Raw genomic sequence first — 21948 nt, forward strand, 5'->3', positions numbered from 1 at the left:
TCATAAACCCCCTGGACAGGATGCTAGAAACCATAGCAACTACGATGTCATAAACCCCCAGGACAGGATGCTAGAAACCATAGCAACTACGATGTCATAAACCCCCTGGACAGGATGCTAGAAACCATAGCAACTACGATGTCATAAACCCCCTGGAAAGGATTCTAGAAACCATAGCAACTACTATGTCATTACTATGTCATAAACCCCCTGGACAGGATGCGAAAACCATAGCAACTACTATGTCATTACTATGTCATAAACCCCCTGGACAGGATGCGAAAACCATAGCAACTACTATGTCATTACTATGTCATAAACCCCCTGGACAGGATGCTAGAAACCATAGCAACTACTATGTCATTACTATGTCATAAACCCCCTGGACAGGATTCTAGAAACCATAGCAACTACTATGTCATTACTATGTCATAAACCCCCTGGACAGGATGCTAGAGACCATAACAACTACTATGTCATTACTATGTAATAAACCCCCTGGACAGGATGCTAGAGACCATAACAACTACTATGTCATTACTATGTAATAAACCCCCTGGACAGGATGCTAGAGACCATAACAACTACTATGTCATTACTATGTAATAAACCCCCTGGACAGGATGCTAGAGACCATAACAACTACTATGTCATTACTATGTAATAAACCCCCTGGACAGGATTCTAGAAACCATAGCAACTACTATGTCATTACTATGTCATAAACCACCTGGAAAGGATGCTAGAAACCATAGCAACTACTATGTCATTACTATGTCATAAACCCCCTGGACAGGATGCGAAAACCATAGCAACTACTATGTCATTACTATGTCATAAACCCCCTGGACAGGATGCGAAAACCATAGAAACTACTATGTCATTACTATGTCATAAACCCCCTGGACAGGATGCGAAAACCATAGAAACTACTATGTCATTACTATGTCATAAACCCCCTGGACAGGATGCGAAAACCATAGCAACTACTATGTCATTACTATGTCATAAACCCCCTGGACAGGATGCGAAAACCATAGCAACTACTATGTCATTACTATGTCATAAACCCCCTGGACAGGATGCGAAAACCATAGCAACTACTATGTCATTACTATGTCATAAACCCCCTGGACAGGATGCGAAAACCATAGCAACTACTATGTCATTACTATGTCATAAACCCCCTGGACAGGATGCGAAAACCATAGAAACTACTATGTCATTACTATGTCATAAACCCCCTGGACAGGATGCGAAAACCATAGAAACTACTATGTCATTACTATGTCATAAACCCCCTGGACAGGATGCTAGAGACCATAACAACTACTATGTCATTACTATGTCATAAACCCCCTGGACAGGATTCTAGAAACCATAGCAACTACTATGTCATTACTATGTCATAAACCCCCTGGACAGGATTCTAGAAACCATAGCAACTACTATGTCATTACTATGTCATAAACCCCCTGGACAGGATGCGAAAACCATAGAAACTACTATGTCATTACTATGTCATAAACCCCCTGGACAGGATGCGAAAACCATAGAAACTACTATGTCATTACTATGTCATAAACCCCCTGGACAGGATGCGAAAACCATAGCAACTACTATGTCATTACTATGTCATAAACCCCCTGGACAGGATTCTAGAAACCATAGCAACTACTATGTCATTACTATGTCATAAACCCCCTGGACAGGATTCTAGAAACCATAGCAACTACTATGTCATTACTATGTCATAAACCCCCTGGACAGGATGCTAGAGACCATAACAACTACTATGTCATTACTATGTCATAAACCCCCTGGAAAGGATTCTAGAAACCATAGCAACTACTATGTAATAACAATGAAAGACAAAATGAAGGTGACCTTGTATAAAGCTTCCAGCTGAGGTTGCTTACCTTGGGTGTGTTACAGAGGTAGCGTAACATCTCTCCTATGTACTGGATCACCGTAACGTTGTACTTCCTGCAATCATCCCAGAACTGAGAGGCTGAGAACTTCCTCCTCAGAATGATGGTGGAGCCTGGGATGGACAGATAGAAGAGATGAGAGAGGAACAATGAAAATATCAGTTTTAAGAACATGCAGGTGATATCGCTTCATTATCAACCAATGGCAGACCTGAAATGCTGACAAAACTGTTATGCTAAGTCAGCAGTGTGCATCATCATCATCATCATCATCATCATCAAAAAACCCTAACACCCAGGACCAGGTATTAGTTCAGGAACAGGAACGAGCAGGACAGTGCTCTTATAAATGACCTTGTAATGGCCGTGAGAGCAGAAAAGTTGCCACATATGCTGTGAACCGGTTGTATTCACTTCAGTACTAAATGTCCCTTAAATATGCACCCATTAGAGGAACAAGTGCCCTTTTTTTGTGGACAAAAGAAAGTACTAAAGCTGGTACTGCATGTGCATCATAATCAGCTTGGAGTTTTTCCTAACCACGTGACCTGACCGGGACGTTTCAAATCAAATGTTATTGGTCACATGCACATCTTCAGCAGATGTCATGGCGGGTGTAGTGAAATGCTTGTGTTCCAAGCTCCAACAGTGCAGTAACATCTAACAATACAAACACATCTAAAAGTAAAAGAATGGAATTAAGAAATATATCAATAATAGGACGAGCAACGTCGGAGTCCTGAGTTTATATACAGTAAGGTTGGACACAGCTTCTCAAGGGGTTTTCTTTCTTTTTTACTATTTTCTACATTGTAGAATAATAGTGAAGACATCAAAACTATGAAATAACACATATTTAATCATGTACTAAACAAAAAAAAGTGTTAAACAATCTATAGCCACCCTTTGCCTTGGTGACAGTTTGTACACGCTTGGCATTCTCTCAACCAGCTTCATGAAGGAGTCACCTGGAATGCTTTTCAATTAACAGGTGAGCCTTGTTAAAAGTTAACTTGTGGAATTTCTTTCCTTCTTAATGTGTTTGAGCCAATCAGTTGTGTTGTGAGGGGTGGTAATACAGAAGATAGCCCTATTTGGTAAAATACCAAGTCCATATTATGGCAAGAACAGCTCAAATAAGCAAAGAGAAATGACAGTTCATCATTACTTTAAGACATGAAGGTCAGTCAATGAGGAACATTTAATGAACTTTGAAAGTTTCTTCAAGTGCCCAGTGTTCCATTACTAAAGTGCGTGGTAGAGTAACCGGTTGATAGCCAGCTAGTGACCGTGACTAAAGTCCAGGGTAGGGTACTGGGTACGAGCCAGATAGTGGTGACTATTTAACAGTCTGATGGTCTTGAGATAGAAGCTGTTTTTCAGTCTCTCGAGCTCAGCGTTGATGCTCCTGTACTGACCTGCCCTTCTGGATGGTAGTGAAGTGAACCGGCCGTGGCTCTGGGGGCCAAGACAAATTTCTTCAGCCTCCTGAGGTTGGAGAGGTGTTGTTGCACCTTCTTCACCACACTGTCTGTGTGGGTGGACAAGTTCAGATTGTCTGTGATGTGTAAAACTTGAATCTTTTCACCTTCTCCCGTCGATGTGGATGAGGGTGTGCTCCCTCTGCCGTCTCATTTGACATTTTAGTCGTTTAGCATCAAACATTATTTCCCAGAACAATTACAATCAACTCCTGGGCAACCTCCAGGTCCCATTTATACATTAGACCATAACTAGAGCCTGGTTTAAAATCTGTCCTGGTCAGCTTACGTGGTGAGGGAAAACTCTGGACCCTAAACATAGTCTCTAACTAGAGCCAGGAGCTTTTCCTGGTCATGTTAAGTGGTGAGGGGGAAAATCTGGGCTGGCTTTAAACCAACCCTGACATTCCAGAACCATAGTTCTCTCAGACAAGGTAAAAGAGTCTGTTTTGTTTTCGCTACAGGATTAAATATCCCTTCAATTAGTACCTCTGCTCTGCTCTGCTCTGCTCTGCTCTGAGGTCAAACAGAGGACTCAAATGAACTATAGCCCACTTGGAGAACTCAGGAAACCGGTCTCGCTAAGAGATTTGGTATCTCAGATGGCACCCTATTCCCTACATAGTGCATGGGCCTTGGTCAAAAGTAGTGCACTATAAAGGGAAAAGGGTGCCAGTTGGGGCGGAGGAGAACAGGAAGAAGGGACGGACTAACCTATTTGCTGTTTAGTTTTCTTCCACCCAGTGGCTTTGGCTGTGTTCAGACCACCGGGTTTACGTTCACAAAGACCTCTTTCATTTTATTTCCCATTGGGGGGAGGAGGGGAGTAAATGGATAAGTAAAGGCTTCAACGAGAAAGGCCAAGCCACATTATTACCCCCGACCTACCTACTACCTCAATATTAACCCCCTACCCACCTACTACCTCAATATTAACCCCCTACCCACCTACTACCTCAATATTAACCCCCTACCCACCTACTACCTCAATATTAACCCCCTACCCACCTACTACCTCAATATTAACCCCCTACCCACCTACTACCTCAATATTAACCCCCTACCCACCTACTACCTCAATATTAACCCCCTACCCACCTACTACCTCAATATTAACCCCCTACCCACCTACTACCTCAATATTAACCCCCTACCCACCTACTACCTCAATATTAACCCCCTACCCACCTACTACCTCAATATTAACCCCCTACCCACCTACTACCTCAATATTAACCCCCTACCCCCCTACTACCTCAATATTAACCCCTACCCACCTACTACCTCAATATTAACCCCCTACCCACCTACTACCTCAATATTAACCCCTACCCACCTACTACCTCAATATTAACCCCCTACCCACCTACTACCTCAATATTAACCCCTACCTACTACCTCAATATTAACCCCCTACCCACCTACTACCTCATATTAACCCCCTTAACCCCAATATTAACCCCCTACCACCTACTACCTCAATATTAACCCCTACCCACCTACTACCTCAATATTAACCCCTACCTACTACCTCAATATTTACCCACCTACCCCAATATTAACCCACCTACTACCTCAATATTAACCCTACCTACCTACTACCTCAATATTAACCCCTACCCACCTACTACCTCAATATTAACCCCTACCCACCTACTACCTCAATATTAACCCCTACCCACCTACTACCTCAATATTACCCCCTACCCACCTACTACCTCAATATTAACCCCTACCCACCTACTACCTCAATATTAACCCCTACCCACCTACTACCTCAATATTAACCCTACCCACCTACTACCTCAATATTACCCCCTACCCACCTACTACCTCAATATTACCCCCTACCCACCTACTACCTCAATATTAACCCCCTACCCACCTACTACCTCAATATTAACCCCTACCCACCTACTACCTCAATATTAACCCTACCCCCACCCACCTACTACCTCAATACCCACCTACCCCTACCCACCCACCTACTACCTCAATATTACCCCATACCCACCTACTACCTCAATGTTACCCCCTACCCACCTACTACCTCAATATTAATACCCACCTACTACCTCCCCCTACCCACCTACTACCTCAATATTACCCCCTACCTCCACCCCACCCACCTACTACCTCAATAACCCCCCTACCCACCCCCCTAACCCCCTACCAACCTACTACCTCAATATTAACCCTACCCACCTATTACCTCAATATTACCCTACCCACCTACGACCTCAATATTACCCCATACCCACCTACTACCTCAATATTACCCCCTACCCACCTACTACCTCAATATTACCCCCTACCCACCAACTACCCCAATATTACCCCCTACCTACCGACTTCCTCAATATTCAACCCCCTACCCACCTACTACCTCCCCTACCCACCTAACTACCCACCTACTACCTCAATATTAACCCTACCCACCTACTACCTCAATATTACCCCCATACCCACCTACTACCTCAATATTAACCCCTACCCACCTACTACCTCAATATTAACCCCCCCCCTACCCACCAACTACCCTCAATATTACCCCCTACCCACCTACCTACCCGACCTACTCCTCAATATTAACCCCCTACCCACCTATTACCTCAATATTAACCCTACTACCCAATATTAACCCCCTACCCACCTACCTCAATATTACCCCTACCCACCTACTACCTCAATATTAACCCCCTACCTACTACCTCAATATTAACCCCTACCCACCTATTACCTCAATATTAACCCTACCCACCTACTACCTCAATATTAACCCCCTACCTACCTACTACCTCAATATTAACCCCCTACCTACCTACTACCTCAATATTAACCCTACCCACCTACTACCTCAATATTAACCCCTACCCACCTACAACCTCAATATTAACCCTACCCACCTACTACCCCAATATTACCCCCAACCTACCTACTACCTCAATATTACCCCATACCCACCTACTACCTCAATATTACCCCATACCCACCTACTACCTCAATATTAACCCTACCCACCTACCACCCCAATAGTTAACCCCTACCCACCTCCTACCTCAATATTACCCCATACCCACCTACTACCTCAATATTAATCCCTACCCACCTACTACCTCAATATTACCTCATACCCACCTACTACCCCAATATTTAACCCCTACCCACCTACTACCTCATACAATACAATATCACGTGTGTATCAAGAATGGTCCACCACCCAGCCAACTTGACACAACTGTGGGAAGCATTGGAGTCAACATGCTTTCGGGGTGCAACTCAATATTAGGAAGGTGTTCTTAATATTTTGTGCACTCTGTGTAAACTCGCCTGTCTCGACAGATCTTATATACACTCACCTGTCTCTATGGATCCTATATAAACTCACCTGTCTCTATGGATCCTATATAAACTCACCTGTCTCTGTGGATCCTATATAAACTCACCTGTCTCTATGGATCCTATATAAACTCACCTGTCTCTATGGATCCTATATAAACTCACCTGTCTCTATGGATCCTATATAAACTCACCTGTCTCTGTGGATCCTATATAAACTCACCTGTCTCTGTGGATCCTATATAAACTCACCTGTCTCTGTGGATCCTATATAAACTCACCTGTCTCTATGGATCCTATATAAACTCACCTGTCTCTGTGGATCCTATATAAACTCACCTGTCTCTATTGATCCTATATAAACTCACCTGTCTCTGTGGATCCTATATAAACTCACCTGTCTCTATGGATCCTATATAAACTCACCTGTCTCTGTGGATCCTATATAAACTCACCTGTCTCTGTGGATCCTATATAAACTCACCTGTCTCTGTGGATCCTATATAAACTCACCTGTCTCTGTGGATCCTATATAAACTCACCTGTCTCTATGGATCCTATATAAACTCACCTGTCTCTGTGGATCCTATATAAACTCACCTGTCTCTGTGGATCCTATATAAACTCACCTGTCTCTGTGGATCCTATATAAACTCACCTGTCTCTATGGATCCTATATAAACTCACCTGTCTCTATGGATCCTATATAAACTCACCTGTCTCTATGGATCCTATATAAACTCACCTGTCTCTATGGATCCTATATAAACTCACCTGTCTCTATGGATCCTATATAAACTCACCTGTCTCTATGGATCCTATATAAACTCACCTGTCTCTATGGATCCTATATAAACTCACCTGTCTCTGTGGATCCTATATAAACTCACCTGTCTCTATTGATCCCATATAAACTCACCTGTCTCTGTGGATCCTATATAAACTCACCTGTCTCTATGGATCCTATATAAACTCACCTGTCTCTGTGGATCCTATATAAACTCACCTGTCTCTGTGGATCCTATATAAACTCACCTGTCTCTGTGGATCCTATATAAACTCACCTGTCTCTATGGATCCTATATAAACTCACCTGTCTCTATGGATCCTATATAAACTCACCTGTCTCTGTGGATCCTATATAAACTCACCTGTCTCTGTGGATCCTATATAAACTCACCTGTCTCTGTGGATCCTATATAAACTCACCTGTCTCTATGGATCCTATATAAACGCACCTGTCTCTATGGATCCTTATAAACGCACCTGTCTCTATGGATCCTTATAAACTCACCTGTCTCTATGGATCCTATATAAACTCACCTGTCTCTGTGGATCCTATATAAACTCACCTGTCTCTATGGATCCTATATAAACTCACCTGTCTCTATTGATCCTATATAAACTCACCTGTCTCTATTGATCCTATATAAACTCACCTGTCTCTGTGGATCCTATATAAACTCACCTGTCTCTATGGATCCTATATAAACTCACCTGTCTCTATGGATCCTATATAAACTCACCTGTCTCTATGGATCCTATATAAACTCACCTGTCTCTGTGGATCCTATATAAACTCACCTGTCTCTATGGATCCTATATAAACTCACCTGTCTCTATGGATCCTATATAAACTCACCTGTCTCTATGGATCCTTATAAACTCACCTGTCTCTATGGATCCTATATAAACTCACCTGTCTCTGTGGATCCTATATAAACTCACCTGTCTCTATGGATCCTATATAAACTCACCTGTCTCTATGGATCCTATATAAACTCACCTGTCTCTATGGATCCTATATAAACTCACCTGTCTCTGTGGATCCTATATAAACTCACCTGTCTCTCACCTGTCTCTGGATCCTATATAAACTCACCTGTCTCTATGGATCCTATATAAACTCACCTGTCTCTATGGATCCTATATAAACTCACCTGTCTCTATGGATCCTATATAAACTCACCTGTCTCTGTGGATCCTATATAAACTCACCTGTCTCTGTGGATCCTATATAAACTCACCTGTCTCTATGGATCCTATATAAACTCACCTGTCTCTATGGATCCTATATAAACTCACCTGTCTCTGTGGATCCTATATAAACTCACCTGTCTCTATGGATCCTATATAAACTCACCTGTCTCTATTGATCCTATATAAACTCACCTGTCTCTATGGATCCTATATAAACTCACCTGTCTCTGTGGATCCTATATAAACTCACCTGTCTCTATGGATCCTATATAAACTCACCTGTCTCTATGGATCCTATATAAACTCACCTGTCTCTATGGATCCTATATAAACTCACCTGTCTCTGTGGATCCTATATAAACTCACCTGTCTCTGTGGATCCTATATAAACTCACCTGTCTCTATGGATCCTATATAAACTCACCTGTCTCTGTGGATCCTATATAAACTCACCTGTCTCTATGGATCCTATATAAACTCACCTGTCTCTATAGATCCTATATAAACTCACCTGTCTCTATTGATCCTATATAAACTCACCTGTCTCTGTGGATCCTATATAAACTCACCTGTCTCTATGGATCCTATATAAACTCACCTGTCTCTATGGATCCTATATAAACTCACCTGTCTCTATGGATCCTATATAAACTCACCTGTCTCTATGGATCCTATATAAACTCACCTGTCTCTATGGATCCTATATAAACTCACCTGTCTCTGTGGATCCTATATAAACTCACCTGTCTCTGTGGATCCTATATAAACTCACCTGTCTCTATGGATCCTATATAAACGCACCTGTCTCTATATGGATCCTATATAAACTCACCTGTCTCTATAAACTCACCTGTCTCTATATAAACTCACCTGGATCCTATATAAACTCACCTGTCTCTGTGGATCCTATATAAACTCACCTGTCTCTATGGATCCTATATAAACTCACCTGTCTCTATGGATCCTATATAAACTCACCTGTCTCTGTGGATCCTATATAAACTCACCTGTCTCTATGGATCCTATATAAACTCACCTGTCTCTATGGATCCTTATAAACTCACCTGTCTCTATGGATCCTATATAAACTCACCTGTCTCTGTGGATCCTATATAAACTCACCTGTCTCTATGGATCCTTATAAACTCACCTGTCTCTATAGATCCTATATAAACTCAACTGTCTCTATTGATCCTATATAAACTCACCTGTCTCTATTGATCCTATATAAACTCACCTGTCTCTGTGGATCCTATATAAACTCACCTGTCTCTATGGATCCTATATAAACTCACCTGTCTCTATGGATCCTATATAAACTCACCTGTCTCTATGGATCCTATATAAACTCACCTGTCTCTGTGGATCCTATATAAACTCACCTGTCTCTATGGATCCTATATAAACTCACCTGTCTCTATGGATCTCTCACCTGTCTCTGTGGATCCTATATAAACTCACCTGTCTCTATGGATCCTATATAAACTCACCTGTCTCTATGGATCCTATATAAACTCACCTGTCTCTGTGGATCCTATATAAACTCACCTGTCTCTATGGATCCTATATAAACTCACCTGTCTCTATGGATCCTATATAAACTCACCTGTCTCTATGGATCCTATATAAACTCACCTGTCTCTGGATCCTATATAAACTCACCTGTCTCTATGGATCCTATATAAACTCACCTGTCTCTGTGGATCCTATATAAACTCACCTGTCTCTATGGATCCTATATAAACTCACCTGTCTCTATGGATCCTATATAAACTCACCTGTCTCTGTGGATCCTATATAAACTGGATCCACCTGTCTCTATGGATCCTATATAAACTCACCTGTCTCTATGGATCCTATATAAACTCACCTGTCTCTGTGGATCCTATATAAACTCACCTGTCTCTATGGATCCTATATAAACTCACCTGTCTCTATGGATCCTATATAAACTCACCTGTCTCTATTGATCCTATATAAACTCACCTGTCTCTGTGGATCCTATATAAACTCACCTGTCTCTATGGATCCTATATAAACTCACCTGTCTCTATGGATCCTATATAAACTCACCTGTCTCTATGGATCCTATATAAACTCACCTGTCTCTGTGGATCCTATATAAACTCACCTGTCTCTATGGATCCTATATAAACTCACCTGTCTCTATGGATCCTATATAAACTCACCTGTCTCTATGGATCCTATATAAACTCACCTGTCTCTATGGATCCTATATAAACTCACCTGTCTCTGTGGATCCTATATAAACTCACCTGTCTCTGTGGATCCTATATAAACTCACCTGTCTCTATGGATCCTATATAAACTCACCTGTCTCTATAGATCCTATATAAACTCACCTGTCTCTATTGATCCTATATAAACTCACCTGTCTCTGTGGATCCTATATAAACTCACCTGTCTCTATGGATCCTTATAAACTCACCTGTCTCTATGGATCCTATATAAACTCACCTGTCTCTATGGATCCTATATAAACTCACCTGTCTCTATGGATCCTATATAAACTCAGCTGTCTCTATAGATCCTATATAAACTCACCTGTCTCTGTGGATCCTATATAAACTCACCTGTCTCTATGGATCCTATATAAACTCACCTGTCTCTATGGATCCTATATAAACTCACCTGTCTCTATGGATCCTATATAAACTCACCTGTCTCTATGGATCCTATATAAACTCACCTGTCTCTATGGATCCTATATAAACTCACCTGTCTCTATTGATCCTATGAAGCCGATGACGAAGCCTGCGGTGTGGTAGAGGGGCAGGTTGAGGTAGATGACATCAGCTGGTGTGATACCGGTGGAGTCCAGCACGGCGAGGGCTACCAGCAGCCGGTTCTGAGTAATCACTGCTGCTTTAGGCAGACCTACAGGAGTAGCAGACAGAGGAGAGAGATGAGTTACAGCAGTAGAATGGGCCCTGGCAGAAGACAGGGGGGGGGGGTCATATACAGTGGCTGCTTCAGGCAGAAGACAGGGGGTTCATATACAGTGGCTGCTTCAGGCAGAAGAAGACAGGGAAGACAGGGGGGGGTCATATACAGTGGCTGCTTCAGGCAGAAGACAGGGGGGTCATATACAGTGGCTGCTTCAGGCAGAAGACAGGGGGTCATATACAGTGGCTGCTTCAGGCAGAAGACAGGGGGGGGGGTCATATACAGTGGCTGCTTCAGGCAGAAGACAGGGGGGCTTCAGGCAGAAGACAGGGGGTCATATACAGTGGCTGCTTCAGGCAGGCAGAAGACAGGCAGGGGGGGGTCATATACAGTGGCTGCTTCAGGCAGAAGACAGGGGGGTCATATACAGTGGCTGCTTCAGGCAGAAGACAGGGGGGGTTCATATACAGTGGCTGCTTCAGGCAGAAGACAGGGGGTCATATACAGTGGCTGCTTCAGGCAGAAGACAGGGGGTATACAGTGGCTGCTTCAGGCAGAAGACAGGGGGGGTCATATACAGTGGCTGCTTCAGGCAGAAGACAGGGGGGTCATATACAGTGGCTGCTTCAGGCAGAAGACAGGGGGAGGTCATATACAGTGGCTGCTTCAGGCAGAAGACAGGGGGGGTCATATACAGTGGCTGCTTCAGGCAGAAGACAGGGGGGGTCATATACAGTGGCTGCTTCAGGCAGAAGACAGGGGGTCATATACAGTGGCTGCTTCAGGCAGAAGACAGGGGGTTCATATACAGTGGCTGCTTCAGGCAGAAGACAGGGGAGTGGCTGCTTCAGGCAGAAGACAGGGGGGGTTCATATACAGTGGCTGCTTCAGGCAGAAGACAGGGGGAGGTCATATACAGTGGCTGCTTCAGGCAGAAGACAGGGGGGGGGTTCATATACAGTGGCTGCTTCTGTACCCCTCCCTCTCCCTTCCCCTCCATCCTCCCCCTCACCTGTGGTCCCAGAGGTGTAGATGTAGACAGCAGGGCTTTTGAAGGTGATGTCTGAGCGGAGGGCCTGAGGGAGAGGTGTGTCCGATGCTTCGTCCACCTGGTCAGAGAACCCCACCACGCCAGGTGTGTCACACTGTTTAGTCATCAGGTAGACACACACACCCTGCTCCCTCAGGGATGGAAGCACCTCCTCCACCGCTTCCTGCAGCTCTGAGAAAAAAAACCTCAATATTCAATATTTCATCAAAACTGGACTGCAGAGAAAAAAAATGAAATGCTTTTTCCCCCATGTGATTGAATGATCGTTTGATTATCATTATCATTTGTGTTCCAATAGGCTATGACACACGTTCGTCTTTTTCATTCCATCAGTCTGGATGTGCATGTCTCTGATAAACTAATACCTATTGTCATAATGTAGTAATCTCAACCAGACACTTCCGCCTATGAGGAATTAGCCTCGGGATGAGTTTCTCTGCCTACTGAACCAGTGGTACTGGTCACTTACCTTCGGCTGCAATGAGCAGCTTGGCGCTGCAACAGTTGAAGCAGTGCAGCAGGGATCTAGATCTGATATTATGGTTGAGAAACGCTACGGGACATCCCAGTTTGGCCAGGGCCAGCCAGGTGAAGATGAAGGCAGGTTCGTTTCCCATAAAAAGAGCCACGGTATCCCCCGGTCGCAGCTTCGAGTGCCTCTGTAAAGCATTGGCTATTTTGTTGCTTCTTCTGTCCGTGTCCAGATACGAATAGGTTTTATTTTCAAACACGATGAACGGTCTGTCGGCATGCGCGACCGACTGCTCCAAAAATCGGTCCAAAACCAAAAATAACGGTTTTCTTCTCCTCCGTAAAACAAGCTTCAGCAAAATACGAACCAAGTTCGCGATGTAAAATGTATCTTTCCAGAAGTAAGGGAAGAACGTTTTAAGAATTAGCGGTGTGATGGCCAAACTGGCAAAAAGGATAGAAACCAAGTACATTGTTGAGCACAACGTCGAGCTCCTATGCTTCTGGGTGAATTGTAGATTCACAGCGTACAGTATTGTCTTTGCAGGCGATGTACAGTATTGTCTTTGCCTTAACTCTAAACATGGGTTTTTGTTCAAGTGAGGGCGTGGCATTGGTTATTTAATAGTGCAGGAGGCCCACGTTTTTCATTCTTTCTTCTGAAATCCCATATTAAACACCCTCTTTCAGCTCAAAATAGACACACAGAGCCACACACAGAGAGCCGCTTCTAGCGTTTTGGAGGCCCTACACAAGATTTGGTTGACCACCTCAGCAGAGACACTGAGCTACAAAATGGTATATCATGCACTGCATTCGATGAACAATGGCAAAGTAATTCTGCTTTGAAAGTTGATTAAACTGTAACCTCACTTTTGAGAAAATGGCCCTTGAATGTTTTGGTACCTACTGGAGAGCTCTTCTTTGTCTACACCCATTCATATCGTTAAGACCCTCTTAAGCTTTAGCTCCACCAATCTCTTTAAGGGTTGATCCGAGCTTTCTGACCTAACAAAAGCAGTCAAGCACACAAGCTAACTGGCTAACAGTTGTCGCATTATTAAAATGGACGCTTGCAAAGTGCAGGTAGCTAACCAACCAGGTTCAATGTTAGCTAGCTAAAGTTAGGCTATAACAAGCAATGCAAATGGCTCTGAGATACGAATAATAAGATCATACGCGTAACGTCAGTTAGCTAGCTGACAGTACACTAACTTGAAATGAAAATACTTTTTGTCAAAATTAGAAATGTGTAATATCTGAAAATGTTGCTAGCTAGAATATCTTACCCGTGGTCTGAAATCGGAGTAAATAACCAGAGCAAATTTACCAGCTACGTCTATCAACAGTTGTCACAGTGACATTCTATTGAAATGGATACTTGCATAGTGGAGTCTTTTGTTAAGACATGTAGCTAGCTAGCTAGCTAAACAATTAACCATAATCCCAACTCATTGAATGAATCTGCAGGTAGCAAACCAACCAGGTTTAATGTTAGCTAGCCAACATTAGGCTATAACTAGCCAAGCAAATGGCTGTGAAATCAAAAAAAAATATATATATAAAAGATCATTCACGTGACCTTAGCTAGCGAACCAGCCAGCTAACGTTAGCTTGCTAGCTAACAGTATACTTTAACTTGAAATTAAAATTACTTTGTCAAAATTAGAAATGTGCGATATCTGAAAATGTAGCTAGCTTGACTATCTTACCCGTATACATCATGGTTGGATGCTTCTCCCTGTCACGGGTGCCATGGTTTGAAGATGTAATCCGGAGACAGGTGTTTTCTCCAGCTCCTTAGCTATATCACATGCACATTTCCACTGATTTCAAAACTCAGTCCTCCGGAAAGTGGAGAGCAACACTTGTGCAGTTCTACTAAGCAATATATATATATTTAAATACACGTTTGACAGGATTACCTACATATACTAACCAACTCAAATAGACAGAGGCGTGCTATATGGCAAACCTTGCAGTTTTAAAGCACATTTCGTGCGATTCTACTCAATTTGCCATGGGATGCAGAGAAAAATGTGCATTTTTAAAGGTAATTCCCTGCAGTTCTACACATTTTGCCATGACTTACAGTACCAGTCAAAAGTTTAGGCACACCTACTCATTCAAGGGTTTTTCTTTATTTTTTACTATTTTCTACATTGTAGAATAATAGTGAAGACATCAAAACTATTAAATAACACATATGGAATCATGTAGTAACCAAAAAAGTGTTAAACAAATCCAAATATATTTTAGATTCTCCAAAGTAGCCACCCTTTGCCTTGATGACAGCTTTGCACACTCTTGGCATTCTCTCAACCATGAGGAATGCATGAGGAATGCTTGTCCAACAGTCTTGAAGGAGTTCCCACATATGCTGAGCACTTGTTGGCTCATTTTCCTTCTCTCTGCAGTCCAAATCATTTCAATTGATTGTGGGAGCCAGATCATCTGATGCAGCACAATCACTATCCTTCTTGATAAAATAGCCCTTACATAGCCTGAAGGTGTGTTTTGGGTCATTTTCCTGTTGAAAAACAAATGATAGTCCCACTAAGCGCAAACTAGAAGTGATGGCGTATCGCTGCAGAATTCTGTGGTGCCATGCTGGTTAAGTGTGCCTTGAAGACTAAATAAATCACAGACAGTATCACCGGCAAAGCACCCCCACACCATCACACCACCTCCTCCATGCTTCACGGTGGGAACCACAGACAGTATCACCGGCAAAGCACCCCCACACCATCACACCACCTCCTCCATGCTTCACGGTGGGAACCACAGACAGTATCACCGGCAAAGCACCCCCACACCATCACACCACCTCCTCCATGCTTCACGGTGGGAACCACACATGTTGAGAGCATCCGTTCACCTCAGAAAGAGACGGCGGTTGGAACCAAAAATGGCAAATTTGGACTGATTTCCACCGGTCTGATGTCCATTGCTCGTGTTTCCTGGCCCAAGCAAGTCTCTTCTTATTATTGGTGTCCTTTAGTAGTGCTTTCTTTGCAGCACTTCGAACATGAAGGCCTGATTCACACAGTCTCCTCTGAACAGTTGATGTTGAGATGTGTCTGTTACTTGAACTCTGTGAAGCATTTATAATATAATAATAATAATATATGCCATTTAGCAGACACTTTTATCCAAAGCGACTTACAGTCATGTGTGCATACATTCTACGCATGGGTGGTCCCGGGAATCGAACCCACTACCCTGGCGTTACAAGCGCCATGCTCTACCAACTGTGCTATCGGAGGTGCTGTTAACTCTAATGAACTTATCCTCTGCAGCAGAGGTAACTCTGGGTCTTCCTTTCCTGTGGCGGTCCTCATGAGAGCCAGTTTCATCATAGCGCTTGATGGTTTTTGCGACTGCACTTGAAGAAACTTTCCCATTTCCTAAAATGTTCCTGATTGGCTGACCTTCATGTCTTAAATGAATGATGGACTGTTGTTTATATTTGCTTATTTGAGCTGTTATTGACATATTATGGACTTTGTATTTTACCAAATAGGGCTATCTTCTGTATACCATTTTTATCTTGTCACAACACAACTGATTGGCTGAATCGCATTAAGTAAAGAAATTCCACAAATTAACTTTTAACAAGGCGCACCTGTTAATTGAAATGCATTCCAGGTGACTGCCTCATTAAGCTGGTTGAGAGAATGCCAAGAGTGTGCAAAACTGTCATCAAGGCAAAGGGTGGCTACTTTGAAGATTTCTGAAATATAAAATATATTTAGATTTGTTTAACACTTTTTTGGTTACTACATGAGTCCATATGTGTTATTTTATAGTTTTCATGTCTTCACTATTATTCTACAATGTAGAAAATAGTAACAATAAAGAAAAACACTTGAATGAGAAGGTGTTCTAAACCTTTTGACAGGTACTGTATGTCATGATCATATGATATCTGAGTGAGAGTGACTAACAAAATAAATGCTGGCCCAATGGAGGTCAGGGCCCCTGGGTACGTGCCTTGTGTGCCTGGTCAATAATTCAGCCATTGTTTCTACAAGGTTTAGATAACTGTACATCTATCAAATGTTAGCTGACATGGGTAATTGATTGACTGTCAGTAACTGACATAACAAGAGGGAAACTGCTGATTCACAACCACATTTAAAAATTGCACATTGTGTATTCTACTATCTCTCAACGGTAAGTTGAGACGCCGACTGACCCCGACTGACCCCGACGGTCAGCACGTAGTCTGCGTATAGGCAGAGGCGGCTCTGCCTGAGATGGAATGAAAATTAGCATATGGCTCCTGACTGACAGGACGCTTTATTTCCCTTAGAGTCTTACCTGCTGATCCCTAATCAGATTGACACCACAACAGGACAGTGAAGAATGTAGGTTACAGTCAGTGAGTCTGGATGTGGGGTTTGAAAGGGCTTATTTACTAGACTGAGACCCTTTACCTTAGCCACAGTACACTGTTATGTCAATTCTATTGACCCAGGTGCCACACACACACACACACACACACACACACACACACACACACACACACACACACACACACACACACACACACACACACACACACACACACACACACACACACACACAGCATAGCAGACTGCAGGGAGGGAGCAGAGTTAGCCTGCTTTCAGACTACTCATATTAACAGGATCTAGGATAACCTCGTGGTGGTTGAGCTAATACGCTCAAAGCGGGATTTCCAAATGGTCACGCAGGGCCCCGTGCCCCAGGGGCCCCTAACCTCTCTTTGGGTGGGGCCCTAGGTAGCATGTGATAGAAAAATGGGTAGAAAAGCAGGAAATTTACTTTAAATCTGCACAATTTTCTCTCAACGTCATGTCAATATGTGTAATAGCAGGAAAACAGCTTTAAAACAGTGAAAAGTTCTCTCAGCGTCATGACAAAATGTGAACTAAAGCTAAAGATACAAACTAAAGATATGAGCTATAAAACAGCAACCCCCCTGACCCATGGCAAAACATGTTGAATTGCTGGAAATTAGCTTTAAAACGTTAAAACAGAATGTGTATAATAGTATTATAAAACCGCACATTTTTCTCTCTGCACCATGGCAAAATGTGTTGAAATGCAGGAAGTTCACTGACCCCCCCCACCCCCAATAAACTATGAAATAACAGATATGGAATCATGTAGCAACCAAAAAAAGTGTTAAACAAATCTAAATATATTTGAGAGATTCTTCAAAGTAGCCACCCTTTGCCTTGATGACAGTTTTGCACACTCTTGACATTCTGTCAACCAGCTTCACCTGGAATGCTTTTCCAACAGTCTTGAAGGAGTTCCCACCTACTGTATACTGAGCACTTGTTGACTGCTTTTCCTTCACTCTACGGTCCAACTCATCCCAAACCGTCTCAATTGAGTTGAGGTGGGGTGATTGTGGAGGCCAGGTCATCTGATGCAGCACTCCATCACTCTCCCTCCTGGTCAAATAGCCCTGCAGTAGTCTGCCTCTACATACACTGCTTGGATACCTATAAATATAATCTTACACTTTGACAGGCAAGTAACCAATGCATTCAATGTGTTATTATGTTATCATAATACATAATTATATAGCGTCCTCCTAGAGCCAAGTTTCAACATTTCATAACTTCCAACTTGTAGTCCATTGGCCTCTATAGCCCACTACGGGGCGGCAGGATAGCCTAGTGGTTAGAGCGTTGGACTAATAACCGGAAGGTTGCAAGTTCAAATCCCCGAGCTGTCGTTCTGCCCCTGAACAGGCAGTTAACCCACTGTTCCTAGGCCGTCATTGAAAATAAGAATTTGTTCTTAACTGACTTGCCTAGTAAAATAAAGGTAAAATTAAAATAGCCTCTCATTCCCCTGATTGGAGATCTGCCCAGAGTGTAGAAGCTCCAGCTCCTCCCTGGACCCTACGCACAAGGAGCTTGACTACTAGTAGTGAGCAATGGCATGGGAATGATGTGCTTCTCAGATCAGGTTTAAAACACCATATCAGTACTACGTAGGGTACTTCTAGGATTGATACTCTATACCTGTAGTGCCCTCCATTTTGTTCAACTGTAAGGGGGGGGGCACTATATAGGGAATAGGGCTCTAGTCAAAGGAGTGCACTATATGGGGAATAGGGCTCTAGTCAAAGGAGTGCACTATATAGGGAATAGGGCTCTAGTCAAAGTAGTGCACTATATAGGGAATAGGGCTCTAGTCAAAGGAGTGCACTATATGGGGAATAGGGCTCTAGTCAAAGTAGTGCACTATATAGGGAATAGGGCTCTAGTCAAAGTAGTGCACTATATAGGGAATAGGGCTCTAGTCAAAGGAGTGCACTATATGGGGAATAGGGCTCTAGTCAAAGTAGTGCACTATATAGGGAATAGGGCTCTAGTCAAAGTAGTGCACTATATGGGGAATGGGGCTCTAGTCAAAGTAGTGCACTATATAGGGAATAGGGCTCTAGTCAAAGTAGTGCACTATATAGGGAATAGGGCTCTAGTCAAAGTAGTGCACTATATAGGGAATAGGGCTCTAGTCAAAGTAGTGCACTATATGGGGAATGGGGCTCTAGTCAAAGTAGTGCACTATATAGGGAATAGGGCTCTAGTCAAAGTAGTGCACTATATAGGGAATAGGGCTCTAGTCAAAGTAGTGCACTATATAGGGAATAGGGCTCTAGTCAAAGTAGTGCACTATATAGGGAATAGGGCTCTAGTCAAAGTAGTGCACTATATAGGGAATAGGGCTCCAGTTAAAGAAGTGCACTATATAGGGAATAGGGCTCTGGTCTATAGTAGTACCACTATATAGGGAATAGGGCTCTAGTCAAAGTAGTGCACTATATAGGGAATAGGGCTCCAGTCAAAGTAGTGCACTATATAGGGAATAGGGCTCTAGTCAAAGTAGTGCACTATATAGGGAATAGGGCTCTAGTCAAAGTAGTGCACTATATAGGGAATAGGGCTCTAGTCAAAGTAGTGCACTATATGGGGAATGGGGCTCTAGTCAAAGTAGTGCACTATATAGGGAATAGGGCTCTAGTCAAAGTAGTGCACTATATAGGGAATAGGGCTCTAGTCAAAGTAGTGCACTATATGGGGAATGGGGCTCTAGTCAAAGTAGTGCACTATATAGGGAATAGGGCTCTAGTCAAAGTAGTGCACTATATAGGGAATAGGGCTCTAGTCAAAGTAGTGCACTATATAGGGAATAGGGCTCTAGTCAAAGTAGTGCACTATATAGGGAATAGGGCTCTAGTCAAAGTAGTGCACTATATAGGGAATAGGGCTCCAGTTAAAGAAGTGCACTATATAGGGAATAGGGCTCTGGTCTATAGTAGTACCACTATATAGGGAATAGGGCTCTAGTCAAAGTAGTGCACTATATAGGGAATAGGGCTCCAGTCAAAGTAGTGCACTATATAGGGAATAGGGCTCTAGTCAAAGTAGTGCACTATATAGGGAATAGGGCTCTAGTCAAAGTAGTGCACTATATAGGGAATAGGGCTCTAGTCAAAGTAGTGCACTATATAGGGAATAGGGCTCTAGTCAAAGTAGTGCACTATATAGGGAATAGGGCTCCAGTTAAAGAAGTGCACTATATAGGGAATAGGGCTCTAGTCAAAGTAGTGCACTATATAGGGAATAGGGCTCTAGTCAAAGTAGTGCACTATATAGGGAATAGGGCTCTGGTCTATAGTAGTACCACTATATAGGGAATAGGGCTCTAGTCAAAGTAGTGCACTATATAGGGAATAGGGCTCCAGTTAAAGAAGTGCACTATATAGGGAATAGGGCTCTGGTCTATAGTAGTACCACTATATAGGGAATAGGGCTCTAATCAAAGTAGTGCACTATATAGGGAATAGGGCTCTAGTCAAAGTAGTGCACTATATAGGGAATAGGGCTCCAGTTAAAGAAGTGCACTATATAGGGAATAGGGCTCTGGTCTATAGTAGTACAACTATATAGAGAATAGGGCTCTAGTCAAAGTAGTGCACTATATAGGGAAATCGGGCTCTAGTCAAAGTAGTGCACTATATAGGGAATAGGGCTCCAGTTAAAGAAGTGCACTATATAGGGAATAGGGCTCTGGTCTATAGTAGTGCACTATATAGGGAATAGGCCTCTGGTCTATAGTAGTACCACTAAGAAGTGGCACTATATAGGGAATAGGGCATTCCCATAGTAGTACCACTGCCCCAAACAGGCTCAAAGGCCTCTGGCAGAACTAGCCCAGCACAATGAGGACAAAAACCAGCTCAAACAGGCTCAAACCTCTTGGCAGAAATAGCCCAGCACAATGAGGACATTCCCATTTAACCAGCTGCCCCAAACAGGCTCAAACCTCTTGGCAGAACTAGCCCAGCACAATGAGGACATTCCCATATAACCAGCTGCGCCAAACAGGCTCAAACCTCTTGGCAGAACTAGCCCAGCACAATGAGGACATGCCCATATAACCAGCTGGGCCAAACAGGCTCAAACCTCTTGGCAGAACTAGCCCAGCACAATGAGGACATTCCCATATAACCAGCTGCCCCAAACAGGCTCAAACCTCTTGGCAGAACTAGCCCAGCACAATGAGGACATTCCCATATAACCAGCTGCCCCAAACAGGCTCAAACCTCTTGGCAGAACTAGCCCAGCACAATGAGGACATTCCCATATAACCAGCTGCCCCAAACAGGCTCAAACCTCTTGGCAGAACTAGCCCAGCACAATGAGGACATTACCATATAACCAGCTGCGCCAAACAGGCTCAAACCTCTTGGCAGAACTAGCCCAGCACAATGAGGACA

General features: G+C 43.1%; 1 protein-coding gene across 1 annotated transcript; it reads right to left on the reverse strand.

The window, feature by feature from the left end:
- Positions 1–1887: 1887 nt before the first annotated feature.
- On the reverse strand, positions 1888–13864 carry LOC118377381 (long-chain fatty acid transport protein 2-like; the record flags this gene model as incomplete). Its single annotated transcript, XM_052514549.1, has 4 exons — positions 13159–13864; positions 12651–12860; positions 11471–11629; positions 1888–2044 (listed from the first exon to the last, which is right to left on the reverse strand). Coding segments are annotated over exons 1-4 (1142 nt in total), but the record flags the coding sequence as incomplete, so codon positions are not given.
- Positions 13865–21948: the final 8084 nt, after the last annotated feature.

This window comes from Oncorhynchus keta, unplaced genomic scaffold (genome assembly GCF_023373465.1).
Source record: "Oncorhynchus keta strain PuntledgeMale-10-30-2019 unplaced genomic scaffold, Oket_V2 Un_scaffold_18076_pilon_pilon, whole genome shotgun sequence".
NCBI lineage: Eukaryota > Metazoa > Chordata > Actinopteri > Salmoniformes > Salmonidae > Oncorhynchus > Oncorhynchus keta.